Here is a 14,261-nt window from a genome sequence, read left to right on the forward strand (position 1 = left end):
ATCCAAACACAAAAAACTAAAGAGAAGAGAAGAACAAGAGAAGAGAAGAAAAATGATCAACAAAAACAAATCCACAACAATAAAATGGCAATAAGAACATACATATCAATAATTAACTCAAATGTAAATGGACTAAATGGCCCAACCAATAGACATACAATTGCTGAATGGATATAAAAACAAGACCCATATATGTACTATCTTCTAGAGATGCACTTCAGTTCTAGGACATACAAATTGAGAGTGAGAGGATGAAAGAAAATATTCTTTGCAAACAGAAATCAAAAGAAAGCTGGAGTAGCAATACTCATGTCAGAAAAAATAGACTTTAAAATAAATAATATTATAATAAACAAAGAAGGACATTACATAATAATCAAAGGATCAATCCAAGAAGAAGATAGAACAATTGTAAATATATATGCACCCAACAAAGGATCACCTCAATATATAGGGCAACTGCTAACAACATTAAAAGGAGAAATTGTCAATAACACAATAATAGCATGGGATTTAAAACCCCACTTTCAACAATGGACAGATCCTCTAGACAGAAATTTAACAAGGAAACAAAGGCCTTAAATGATGCATTAGACCAGATGGACTTAATATATATTTATAGAATATTCCATCCAAAAGCATCCAAATACACATTCTTCTCAAGTGCACGTGGAACATTCTCTAGGATAGATCATTCTGGGCCACAAATCAAGCCTCAGTAAATTAAATAAAACTGAAATCATATCAAACATCTTTTCCGACCACAACACTATACAATTGAAAGTCAACAACAAGAAAAAAAAAACTGTAAAAAATAGAAACATAGACTAAATGTCATTCTACTAAACAACCAATGGATAACTGAAGAAATCAAAGAGGAAATTAAGAAACACCTAGAAGCAAATGATAACAAAGACACAACAATCCAAAACCTATGGGATGCAGCAAAAGCAGTTTTAAGAGGGAAGTTTAAGCAATACAAGACTACCTCAGGAAACAAGAAAAATCCCAAATAAACAACCTAACTACACCTAAAACAACTAGAGAACGAAGAATAGACAAGAACTAAAATTAGCAAAAGGAAAGAAATCATAAAGATCAGAGCAGAAATAAATGAAATGGAAATGAAGAAAACCGTAGAAAAGATCAAAGAACCTAACAGCTGGTTCTATGAAAAGATCAACAAAATTGATAAACCCTTAACCAGACTCAATCAGGAAAAAAGGAGAGGACTCAATTCAATAAAATTAGAAATGAAAAAGGAGAATTTACGATGGACATCGCAGAAATACACCGGATCAAAAGAGACTACTACAAGCAACTATATGCCAATAAAACAGACAACCTAGAAGAAATGGAAAAATTCTTATAAAAGTACAATCTTTCAAGATGAAATTGAAATGATGAATGGACCGATCACAAGTACTGAAATGGAAACTGTGACAAAAAAAACTTCCTGGAGTTCCCATCGTGGCTCAGTGGAAACAAATGTGACTAGCATCCATGAAGATGCAGGTTCGATCCTTGGCCTCACTCAGTGGGTTAAGGATCTGGTGTTGCTGTGAGCTGTGGTGTAAGTCACAGATGTGGCTTGGGTCTGGCATTGCTGTGACTAAGGCATAGGCCAGCAGCTACAGCTCCAATTAGGATCCTATCCTAGGAACCTCCATATGCTGTGGGTGCAGTCCTAAAAAGACGACAAAACAAAACCTTCCAACAAACAAAAGCTCAGGACCAGATAGCTTCACAGGTGAATTCTATCAAACACTTAGAGAAGAGCTAACACCTACCCTCTGAAACGCTTCCAAAAAATTGTAGAGCAAGGAACACTCCTAAACTCATTCTATGAGGCCATCATCACCCTGATACCAAAATCAGACAAAGATACCACAAAAAAAAAAAAAAAAAAGGAAATTACAGGCCAAAATCACTGATGAACATAGACGCAAAAATCCTCAACAAAATACTAGCAAACTGAATCCAGCAATACATTAAAAGGATTATACATCATGATCAAGTGGGATTGATCCCAGGGATGCAAGGGTCCTTCAATATCCACAAATCAATCAGTCAGTGTAATACACCACATTAACAAACTGAAGAATAAAAACCATATGATCCTCTCAAGAGATGCAGAAAAAGCCTTTGACAAAATCCAACACCCATTTCTGATAAAAACCTTTCAGAAAGTGGGCATAACGGGAACCTACCTCAACATAATAAAGGCCATACATGACAAACTCACAGCGAACATCATTCTCAATGGTGAAAAGCTGAAAGAATTCCCGCTGAGATCAGGAACAAGGCAAGGATGTCTGCTCTTGCCACTACTATTCAATATAGTTTTGAAAGTCCTAGCCACAGCACTCAGAGAAGTAAAAGAGATAAAATTAATCCAAATTTGAAAGAAGAAGCAAAACTATCACTATTTTCAGAAGACATGATACTATACCTAGACAATCCTAAAGACTCTACCAGAAAACTGTTGCAGCTAATCCATGAATTTGGCAAAGTCGCAGGATACAAAATTAATACACAGAAATCGACAGCATTTCTATACACTAACAATGAAAGAGCAGAAAGAGAAATTAGGGAAGCAATCCCATTTACCATCGCATCCAAAAGAATAAAATACCTAGGAGTAAACCTACCTAAAGAGACAAAAGACCTGTACTCTGAAAACTATAAGATGCCAATGAAAGAAATCAAAGATGACACAAACAGATGGAAAGACATACCATGCTCTTGGACTGGAAGAGTTAATATTATCAAAATGATTATACTACCCAAGGAAATCTACAGATTCAATGCAATCCCTATCAAATTACCAAGGACATTTTTCACAGAACTTGAACAAAATATTTTAAAGTTTATTTGGAAGCACAAAAGACCCAGAATAGCCAAAGACATCCTGAAAAAGAAAGACAGAGCTGGAGGAATCAGGCTCCCGGACTTCAGACTATACTACAAAGCAACAGTCGTCAAAACTGCATGGTACTGGCACAAAGACAGAAATATAGATCAGTGGAACAGGATAGAAAGCCCAGAATCAAACCCACGCACCTACAGCCCACTAATCTATGACGAAGGAGGCAAGAATATACAATGGAGCAAAGACAGCCCCTTCAACAAGCTGTGCTGGGAAAACTGGATGGCCACATGGAAAAGAATGAAATTAGAATGCTTCCTAACACCATACACAAAAATAAACTCCAAATGGATTAAAGACCTAGATAGAAGACCAGACACTATAAAACTCTTAGAGGAAAACATAGGCCAAACACTCTCCAACATAAACAACAGCAACATCTTCTCAGATCCACCTCTTAGAGTAATGACAGTAAAAACAAAAATAAACAAATGGGACCTAATTAAACTTAAAAGTTTTTGCACAGCAAAGGAACCCTAAACAAAATGAAAAGACAACCCACAGAATGGGAGAAAGTATTTGCAAATTAATCAACTGACAAAGGATTAATCTCCAAAATTTATAAACACCTTCTGCAGCTCCATACCAAAAAAACAAACAAGCCTATCAAAAAATGGGCAGAAGATCTAAACAGACAATTCTCCAAAGAAGACATATGGATGGCCAAAAACCACATGAAAAGATGTTCAACCTCACTCATTATTAGAGAGATGCAAATCAAACCCACACTGAGTTATCACCTTACACCAGCCAGAATGGTCATCATCAAAAAGTCTACAAACAATAAGTGCTGGAGAGGGTGTGGCGAAAAAGGAACTCTAGTACACTGTTGGTGGGATTGTCAATTGGTGCAACCACCATGGAAAACAGGATGGAGATTCCTCAGAAAACTAAACATAGAACTACCATTTGATCTATTAACCCCACTCCTGGGCATCTATCCAGAGAAAACCATGACTTGCAAAGACACATGTACTCCAGCGTTCACTGCAGCACTATTTTCAATAGCCAAGACATGGAAACAACCTAAATGTCCATCGACAGATGAGTGGATCCAGAAGATGTGGTACATATACACAATGGAATATTACTCAGCCATTAAAAGGAATGAAATACCAGCATTTTTAGCAACATGGATGGACCTAGAAATTATCATGCTAAGTGAAGTCAGTCAGACAATGAGATACCAACATCAAATGCTTTCACTGACATGTGGAATCTGAAAAAGGACAGAATGAGCTTTAGATACTGACTCACAGACTTTAAAAAACTATGGTTCTTAAAGGAGACAGTACAGGGGGTGGGGGGATGTGCTGGGGTTGTGGGATAGAAATCCTATAAAATCGGATTGTGATGATCATTGTACAACTATAAATGTAATAAATTCTTTGAGTAATAAAAAATTAAACAAAATAAAAATAAAAGGATTGTACCCCATGATCAAGAGGGATTTATCCCAGGGATGCAAGGATTCTTCAATATCCACAAATAAAATAGTGTGATACATCACATTAAGAAACTGAAGAATAAAAACCATATGATCCTCTCAAGAGATGCAGAAAAAGATTTTGACAAAATCCAATACCCATTGCTGATAAAAACCCTTCAGAAAGTGGGCATAGATGGAACCTACCTCAACATAATAAAGGGCATATATGACAAACTCACAGCTAAAGAAAGAATTCCCACTAAGATCAGGAACAAGACAAGGATGTCCACTCTTGCCACTACTTTTCAACATAGTTTTAGAAGTCTTAGCCATGGCAAGCAGAGAAGAAAAAGAAATAAAATTAACCCAAATTGGAAAGGAAGATGTAAAACTAACACTGTTTGCAGGTGACATGATGCTATACCTTGAAAATCCTAAAGATGCTATCACAAAACTGTTAGAGCTCATTAATGAATTTGGTAAAGTTGTATGACATAAGATTAATACCCAGAAACCTACTGCATCTCTATGTTACTAACAATGAAAGATCAGAAAGAGAAATTAGAGAAACAATCCCATTTGCCATTGCATCAAAAAGAATAAAATACTAGGGAGTTCCTTTTGTGGCTAGCAGTAACAAACCTGACTAGTATCCATGAAGATAGCAGTTGAATCTCTGGCCTCACTCAGTGGGTTAAGGATCCGGTGTTGCTGTGAGCTGTGGTGTAGGTCACAGTCATGGCTTGGATCCCATGTTGCTGTGGTTGTGGTGTAAGCTGGCAGCTACAGCTCCAATTTGACCCCCTAGCCTGGGAACTTCCATGTGCCATAGGTGCAGCCCTAAAAAGACAAAAAAAAAAAAAAAAGGTGGGGGGGAGAATAAAATACCTAGCCTAGGAATAAATTCTACCTGAAGAAGACCTGTACTCTGAAAACTATAAGACACTGATGAAATGAAATCAAAGAAGACACATACAGATGGAAAGATATACCATGCTCTTGGATTGGAACAATCAGTATTGTCAAAATGACTATACTATCAAGGCAATCTCCGAATCAGTGCAATCTTTATCAAGTTACAATGGCATTTTTCACAGAACTATAACAAAACATTTTAAAGTTTGTTTGGAAGCATAAAAGACCCAGAAGAGCCAAAGCAATCCTGAGAAAGATAAATGGAGCTGGAGGAATCAGGCTCCCTGACCCTCAGCTATACTACAAAGCTGCAGTCATCAAAACAGCATGGTGCTGGCACAAAAATAGAAATATAGGTCAGTGGAACAGGATAGAAAGCCCAGAATTACACCCATGCATCTATGGCCAACTAATCTATGACAAAGGAGTCAAGAAAATACAGTGGAGAAAAGATAGTCTCTTCAACAAGTGGTGCTGGGAAAACTGGACCACCGCATGTAAAAGAATGACATTAGAATACTCTCTAACACCATACATAAAAATAAACTCAAAGTGGATTAAAGACCTAAATATAAGACCAGATACTATAATATTCTTAGAGGAAAACATAGGCCAAACACTCTCTGACATAAACCACAGTGATATCTTCTCAGACCCACCTCCTAGTGTAATGACAAAAAAAACAAAAATAAATAAATAGAACCTAATTAAACTTAAAAGTTTTTGCATATCAAAGGAAACCCTAAATGAAACAAAATGACATCCCACAGAATGGGAGAAAATATTTGCAAATGAAGTGATGGACAAGGGATTAATTTCCAAAATAGATAAACATCACCTGCAGCTCAACACCAAAAAAACAAAAAACTCCATCAAAAAATGGGCAGAAGATCTAAACAGACAGTTCTCCAAAGAAGACATACAGGTGGCCAAAAAACATATGAGAAGATGTTCAACATCACTAATTATTAGAGGAATGCAAATCAAAACTACTACGCAGTACCACCTTACATCGACCAAAATGGCCACCATTAAAAAGTCTACAAATGATAAATTTTGGAGAGGGTGTGGAGGAAAGGGGACCGTCTTACACTATTGGTGGGAGAATATAAACTGATACAACCACTATGGAAAAAAGTTTGGAGATTCCCCAAAAAACTAAAAATAGAATTACCATAGTCTCCAGCATTCCCACTCCTGGGCATCTATCCAGAGAAAACCATGACTTGAAGAGACACCTGTATGCCAGTGTTCACTGCAGCACTATATACAATGGCCAAGACATGGAAGCAACCTAAATGTCCATTGACAGAGGAGTGGCTATAGAAGATGTGGTACATGTACACAATGGAATAGTACTCAGCCATAAAAAGGAATGAAATAATGGCATTTGCAGCAACATGGATGGACCTAGAAATTATGCTAAGTGAAGACAGACAGTGAAACATAAACATCATATGCTATCACTTGTATGTGTAGTCTAAAAAAAGGATGCAATGAACTTACTTGCAGAATAGAAACTGACTCAGACTTTGAAAAATTTATGGTTAGCAAAGGAGACATGTTGCAGGGGGATGGGCTGGGGGTTTCAGATGGAAATGTGAAATTAGGTTGTGATGATGGCTATACAACTATAAATATAATAAAGTTCATTGATCTTTTAAAAATTTTATAAAGAAAAGAAAAAAAGAAAAGAGCACCCTGCACAGACTTGTTGACTGCAAGTTCACCCAGGGAGGACAGTAACTTGGGAAGGGGCTCAGGACTTGGTGGATGGTGAGTCCTCCCTGCCAACAGGGAAGACTTCTAGGGTAACACATGAACGGATGTAAATTATACATATAGAGGCCATCAAAATATTCAGTGGTTCACTTTCATATTTCTAAGCAAGAATTAAGAAAAGATAAAGATTTTTATTTGTCATTTACCAGGTCATTATAAAGCATACTTAGAAACAAAACAAAGTTCCTTACCTCCCCAGCGGGTATTCCAATGCTGATGTTGTTTACAGCTATAATCTTTTTGTGGATAAGTTGGTAGGTCTTTGTGAGACGGTGGAGTTGTACCAGATCAAATTCACTTGCACCATTCTCAACTCTTAATCTCTCAGCCTGCACATCCTCATCTTCATCTATTTTCTCAATTACAGGTGAGGAATTAAATTTTCTGAAGAAGAGTCTAAAAAATGGACCCAATGATTTTCTGTCAATGATTCTGAAATGGTACCACTCAGTTTTGACCTATTTTAATGAGTTCTCACTTCACTAAAAGTGTGCTATCACATACTAGGTTTTTAAAAATTTTTTTTATGCATTATGGTACCCAAATAACTTAAAAATTAGTATGAATGCTCTTTACAATATTCACTGTTATAATTGAGAAGCAGTTTTTGCTTTCCATGCCTTAATAACTTATGGATCCACTATTTCAATTCAGAATCTTAATTTCTTAACAAGGAAATTAGTTTGGGTCTGAGAGTTAACTTCCTAACAGAAAACAGAATCAATGCTTATATAAGCCCATGGTCAATGATTGCCTTTAAAAAAAATCCTATTTTTTCTTTTGTCATCAATAATATGAATATTATTCTATTGTCTTTTTACTGTGAATGTCTTACCTACAATCTGGCCAGCATATTATGGTTATCAGCCCTGAAAACTCACTGAATCTCAAACCTACTTCAGCATCTTGCCTAACAAATACCAAAGCAAACCAATTCAGATTTTCCTCCCAATGTCCCAGTTTCCTTTATAATGATATCCCCAGAGATTCCAATTACAATGCTTTCTTTGACTCTTCCCCACTCCAAAATCCACTCATGCAGTCAGTCTCCTGGCACTGGAAATTCCTTTTAACAGCTAGTCATCGATCATTTTCTGTCTGTTTCTATTACCATCACAGGCTTTCATTTTTTTTTCCTCACCTAGATTTATCCAGAAACCTCAAACTGCTCCAGTGTCTCTGACTCTTCCCTTCCAATCTCCGCTATCTCCACAAAATCACAGCTCTTAACATACCATTTGATTCTGTTGGTTTCTGTTCAAAAACTTTTAATGTACTACTTACTATTTGTTCATTGAATAAAATCCAAGTTATCACTCCTAACCAAGCAATCGGTAGACTCTAAATTTTCCAGTCTCACATTTTAGCTCCTACACTTTCATTACATTTAATCTATGCTCTAATCAAATTGTATTACTCATTTCTCAAATATGCCCCAAGACTTTTCTATCTTTGCTCTTGTCTTCATTCATTATTATTAACTTGTCTTATTTTTCAATAGATGAAACATTCATTTCATGTATTCAAAGTAGAATGGTGGAGTTCCTTGGTGGTTTAGCCAGTTAAGGATCTGGCTTGTCATTGCTGTGACTGGATTTGCTGTGGCGCCATGAGTTTAATTTCTGGCCTGGGAACTTCTGCACAGCCAAAAAAAAGGTTCTGAAGAATATTTAGTGAAAAGTAGTTTCCTTCAACCACATATAGTTCTCTTTAGCAGAAGCACTCATAATTAGAAACAGTCTATGCATATGTATGCATAAATAATACATATTTCTTTTTTAAAACTCAAATGGTAATATACTTCATATATAGTTCTGAATCTTGAATTTCTCAATAAATATTAGAGGTAATCTCAAATGTTACACAGTGAAATGCATCATTCTTTCTAATGCCTGCATAGTGTTTCACTTATAAATTATGCATATAATTTATTTAACCAGTCCCTAAAGGGAGGACATTTAGATTGTTTTCATTCTTTTGCTATTAGAGATGGTTATTATGATAACTTTATACATACATAATTCTGCATATACGTGAGCATATCTGTTGGAAAAATTCCTAGAAATAGAATTACTAGGTCAATGGTATGTGTATTTCTTTCTATTTATGATTTTGTCCTTACTTTGCTCAACCCTTTTTTCCCAAATTCATTGCTAATATGCATACTCAATTCTCTTTCCCCACTTCTACTTTCTATCCTTCCAAGCTCAGCTCAAAGATTACATCTTTTGTTTATATACATATTTTTTCTCCATCACTATATCTTGGTCTCTTTAAGACTAACAATAGTGTTCATTTAATTTTACGCTCTCACTTTACAACAATACTTGCAAACCCATAGGAAGGTTTGATAAGTACTTACTGAATGAAATAAACGGTGAATTATGCTACAATTTTTAAAAGTTTTTTGAGCAAAACATCTCCATATTCCTAATGGAAATGCTTAGATTGTTGACCCCTCTCTGAATACTTTGAATTGAGTTTTGTCAAGGATATCAAACACTGTTTTCACGGTATTTACCTGTATTTCTTTATTAGCCACTCGTTGATTAAAAGTCGCAAGAAAAAGAACATAGTTCCTTGAGAAACCAAAGCCACAAACATTGCACCTAGTTTATCCATTTCAAAGGTTTCACTAGGATATTCCACTCCATATGCTTTTAAGAAGTCTAGGACTGACTGCTGTTGAGAAAGTTCAATCAAACCGTAGCCAAAACAGAATTGTGGGAATATCAGGAAAATGCGCTTGAGGGTTTCAGAAATAAGTTCTAAAGTCTGAAATAAGAGGAATAAAAATAAAGCTCAGTGTTAGTCTTCCAATAATTGACAAAATTTGAAACTAGGTGAGGGTAAATATTGAAACCTGAGAAGCTTATCTAGATTGGCAATTATTTTACATACATGCTGAGTTTACATATAAACATTCACTATAACCAAACTGTGGAGATTTATTACTAAAATACCAGCAGAAGAGGATTATATATATTCTTTGAGATTGTTGAACATGTGCCAAACCCTGGGGGAAGACTCACTTCTGGACCTTCCATAGCTCCTAGGAATGTAGTAATAGCCAGGTGCTGGCATGGGATATCTATGGGTAGGTGCCTGAGTAAAGGAAGTATTTAGTATAGTAAAGTTTCAGAACCTAAAATAATTCCTACTTGAAAAGGGAATAAAATGATAAAATGGCATGAAAGGAGAGACAGTCTATCTCAATGAAGAGCAAACGGCTCATTTTCATGTTATTCACACTTGGGACCAACCACTGCCACCTTACGAGTTTTCTTCTTCTGGAGTGTGCTTGTCCACACCTAACTTCATTTCCTTTCTATTCTTTTCCATTCAATTGTTTGGCACTGTTAGAGCTTCCCTTCTCAGTAACCATAATTGTCAACTCTAAATTCAAAGTGATGCTTACAATGAAGTAGACGCCAAAGCATGACTGAAAGGGAATGAATTAGGTTTTTTCTCTGTGGATGTTCAAATGAATCTTAACCCCTAGTCGTATAACTAAGTCATTGTCTTTGTCCCTACCTATACCATAACAATTTGTTAATGAGTCAAAAATTTTCTCTGACTGATTGGCTGCATGATTTTTGTAGTGCCATACAATGTATCTGACTTCATCTCCATTCCCCTACTTAAGACCATCACATGACAATAGTTTTCACACTGCATAAATACAATGATAAACATTAACCTAGGTGGAGCCTAAAATAATTGTACAAGACTGTAGTTTCCCCTCTACTAAATTTGAGTCAAATGAAATTCCTCTATTTTATTCAGAGAATGCAAATTATAGAAAATCTTTCCACCTTGAACATACTGAAGCATTTGATCAATTTACTGAAGTTTAGCAGACTAAGAAAGGACCTTACCGGATCATTAGGCTTTTCCTTGGAAAGAAAGTACACCACCGACAGGGAAACAATGGAGTTGATGCCAAAAAAAAGGTTGATGCAGACGTAAGTGATGAAAGCCATTCCTGTTTCATGGAAGAGCCCAGCCAGCAAGTACATCCAGGAAAATGTGGCATACCTTTAGGATAATGATACTAAGACTTAAAATATGGCTTAATTATTCTTTACTACATAAGTAAATAACTTAGATGGCATTATAAGGTGAACATAAACATTAGGGCTGAGTTGTCAAGCCTCGTATTTTCTGTCTTTTATCCTTTTTATTAACAGCAGCCAAAAAAAAAAAAAACAAACCCAAAGCACACCTTTTAAATAATAATAAAGGAAGGAAGGAATCCTGATAGCTGACATCATTACAACTACAAATTAATTTTTCCTGGAGATGGTGTTACCCTGCCCAAGCAAGACTTTTTTTTTTTTTTTTGCTCAGAGATATGAGTTTATTGATGTATATCTTACAATTTAAAGTTGAGGGGGAAAAAATGACACTATTGTAGGGAGCTAAGCAGGCAGAAACCAGATATCCTGTTTTGAGCAAATACTCAAGAAACTTTTGGGGTAAGGAAGTATAACTAGAGACAGATCCTTCATCAGCTACAATGGCTAACTAAATGGACACAACACATACACTCAGGGCAGAGAAAACTGCTATGCTAAGCATTGATTATATCAAACTATTATCTATATTATTAAGAAACAATATTATGTATATGTTCTTAGGCATCCATAAAAATATAAATGAAAATAAACATACATGAATATATTTACTTTTTAAGGCCATATATACTTATATATACTCACAATTTGTTAATACATAAGTTCAAATCTGTATTTACATTTTCTGATTATTCTAAAGCTTCCATTTTTATCTAAATTAAATTACATATGTAAATGTATAAGTGTGACACTGGGCACCTAGTAAGTACTCATTAATGATAGGTATTACTACAAATAACAACATAATTTTCAAAAGTATTACACTGTACAGACTATAGACTAGCAAGTGTAATGTATTGTTAATCATTACTCATGACTAATGAAACCCCAAGACAATTGTAAATTAGCTAATGAGATTTAGGTCCTGTTTGTATCTAGGAGCACTTAATTCAGTTAATTCTTCTTTTGTTGCAGCTTACCCAAACAGCAGAAGTAGGAGAGATACAGCGCCTAGGTTGTTTTCACTGTAGAAGGCAGGTAACTTGAAAATTGCAATGACACCAATAGAAAATGCTACAGGCACCAAGTAGAAGGCCTATGGGAATATGTAAAACAATGTTTAACATGTAGCAAGTATTTTTTTAAAAAAATCAATAGCCCTTCTAGTTTAAAACTGTAAAAAACTGACATAGAAACACTTGAAGAAATGAATTTTTATCTATGTTCCTGTTACTTGTAACAGTTAATTCTACATTGTTTTCACTCTAGAATTTGTTTCCTGCAATATTAGGTCAGGCTAGTCTCCATCTTTATAGAGATACTTGGAGTCCCTGGTGTTCCTGCCTCCAGGCTTTAAGACTTGGAATCATTTGGTGACACAGTTTCAGTGAGAAAGTTAAGATGGCTAGGTGTCGGTATTAGATTCAGTCCTCAAAGTATTGATTTCATTTTGAATGCTGGAACTGTCTCATGGTTGATTTCTAAGGCTTGGTTATCAGTGTGAGCCACTCTGTGCAAAACGGCAGGGCAGCAGGTACCATGCATTCTTAGAATCACGAGGATATGAACAAAGAATTCAGGGTTTCATCGGCAAGCAGAAATATTAAATGCTGAGAAGTATGCCCCAAGATGCACACAATGAAAGAGACGGTAATTTAATTTGGGAGGAAAATCTCCTAAATTTGGAATAAGCACCAGATATGCAATAACAAAATCTAAGTAATAAGTAGCCCTTCACAGAAGTATGTACTTTAAGCTTTCTTAACACATTAAAGCTCCTATTAAGTCTAGAGGAATCACTACCATTCTTTTAGATTTGAATTCTACAACAAATGCATTTCAGACCTCACTGGGCACATTAACCAAATGGATACGCAGTTAATTACTCTCCAGCTCTTCAAGCCAATGGTCTTTACTGCAACTCAGACAATTTCACCGTAATCACCAGGCAAAGACCTACCCATCCTGGGCTTTTGGCCAATACTGGTACATTTGGAGTCAAGAAAAACCATCTGAACTTTGGGGCAATTTTATGCAAATAAGAGAGCTATCAATGAAATTAATCCTTTATTTTCCCTACTAATCTTCTCTAATGTGTCATTCAGCAGAGACTACTACTTTAAAATATTCACTACTGGTTGGTTAAATTTTTATAAGCTTGATTATTAGGTACCATTGGGTGGGCTGTTCTCTGAAGCTTCTGTTTCTCCACAGCAGTGGTTCTCAAACTTCAGTGTACTTCAAATAATTTGGGGAGGGGTTGTTAAAAATGCATGTTCTCTAGGAGTTCTCTTGTGGTATGGTGGGTTAAGGATCCAGCCTTCAGTGGCCTAGGTCACTGCTGTGGAGCAGGTTTGATCTCTGGCCCAGGAACTTCCACATGTCCTGGGCAAGGCCAAAAAAATGCATATCCTCCAGGCTCCATTCCCAAGATACAGATCTCACAGGTCTGGAGTGAGGATCAGCAATATACATTCTAACAAATGTCCTGGAGAAGCTGATTCAAAAGGTCCTCAGATCACAGAGATAAGGACAGGCAGGTGGATTTCTCTTTCCTCCAACCACTGGATGAACATAAGCCTAATGCAATATATTTCTTTAAAATTTACTGTCTTTGTGGCAATAATCTGAACAAACTGGGGTAAATAAACCTCAAATATAAAACTGTCTTCTACCCAAACCAATCCTGTCCTTCCCCCAAAGACACAAGTTACTCACCATGTCATAAATGAAGTTTGTTACCCAGTAGCATGTGACACCAATGCCTGAAATGTGCTGCAGCTGCTTGGCTTTGGTCTGATGCTCCCGTACAATATAGGTGACAAAGCTGGCAGTGGTGACAGAGTAGCCCATCAGGATGGAGAGTGCCACTAAAATATCGATTAAGCTGCTCATTCTATAGTGAGCAATAGGGAGAGGAAAGCACACATAAGTTTTTGGAACGCTTTTCCTTTCAGAAAGATTCATGGCTAAAGCCATCAACAATACGGTACAAGAGTTAGCTGTGACACAAATAAGTCTTCCTGCAAGGCAGCCAGATAATATCTTCTGCATGACTTGGCTGTGACCCTGGGATAAATGTAGCTCTAGTGCATCTGAATTTACTAGGATATTTGATAGAAAAACCCCA

At 36.2% G+C, this 14,261-nt stretch overlaps 1 protein-coding gene across 1 annotated transcript in view; it reads right to left on the bottom strand.

The window, feature by feature from the left end:
• ABCA12 (ATP binding cassette subfamily A member 12) overlaps nt 1-14,261 on the bottom strand; it is a 200,405-nt gene that overhangs the window by 15,459 nt on the left and 170,685 nt on the right. Inside the window, exons 41-45 of the mRNA XM_047773427.1 lie at nt 13,850-14,027; nt 12,112-12,227; nt 10,934-11,093; nt 9,577-9,830; nt 7,247-7,451 (exon numbers count right to left, since the gene is read on the bottom strand). Of these exons, the coding sequence (XP_047629383.1) occupies nt 7,247-7,451; nt 9,577-9,830; nt 10,934-11,093; nt 12,112-12,227; nt 13,850-14,027 (913 nt within the window). The remainder of the gene's footprint in view (nt 1-7,246; nt 7,452-9,576; nt 9,831-10,933; nt 11,094-12,111; nt 12,228-13,849; nt 14,028-14,261) is intronic.

This window comes from Phacochoerus africanus, chromosome 3 (assembly GCF_016906955.1).
Source record: "Phacochoerus africanus isolate WHEZ1 chromosome 3, ROS_Pafr_v1, whole genome shotgun sequence".
NCBI lineage: Eukaryota > Metazoa > Chordata > Mammalia > Artiodactyla > Suidae > Phacochoerus > Phacochoerus africanus.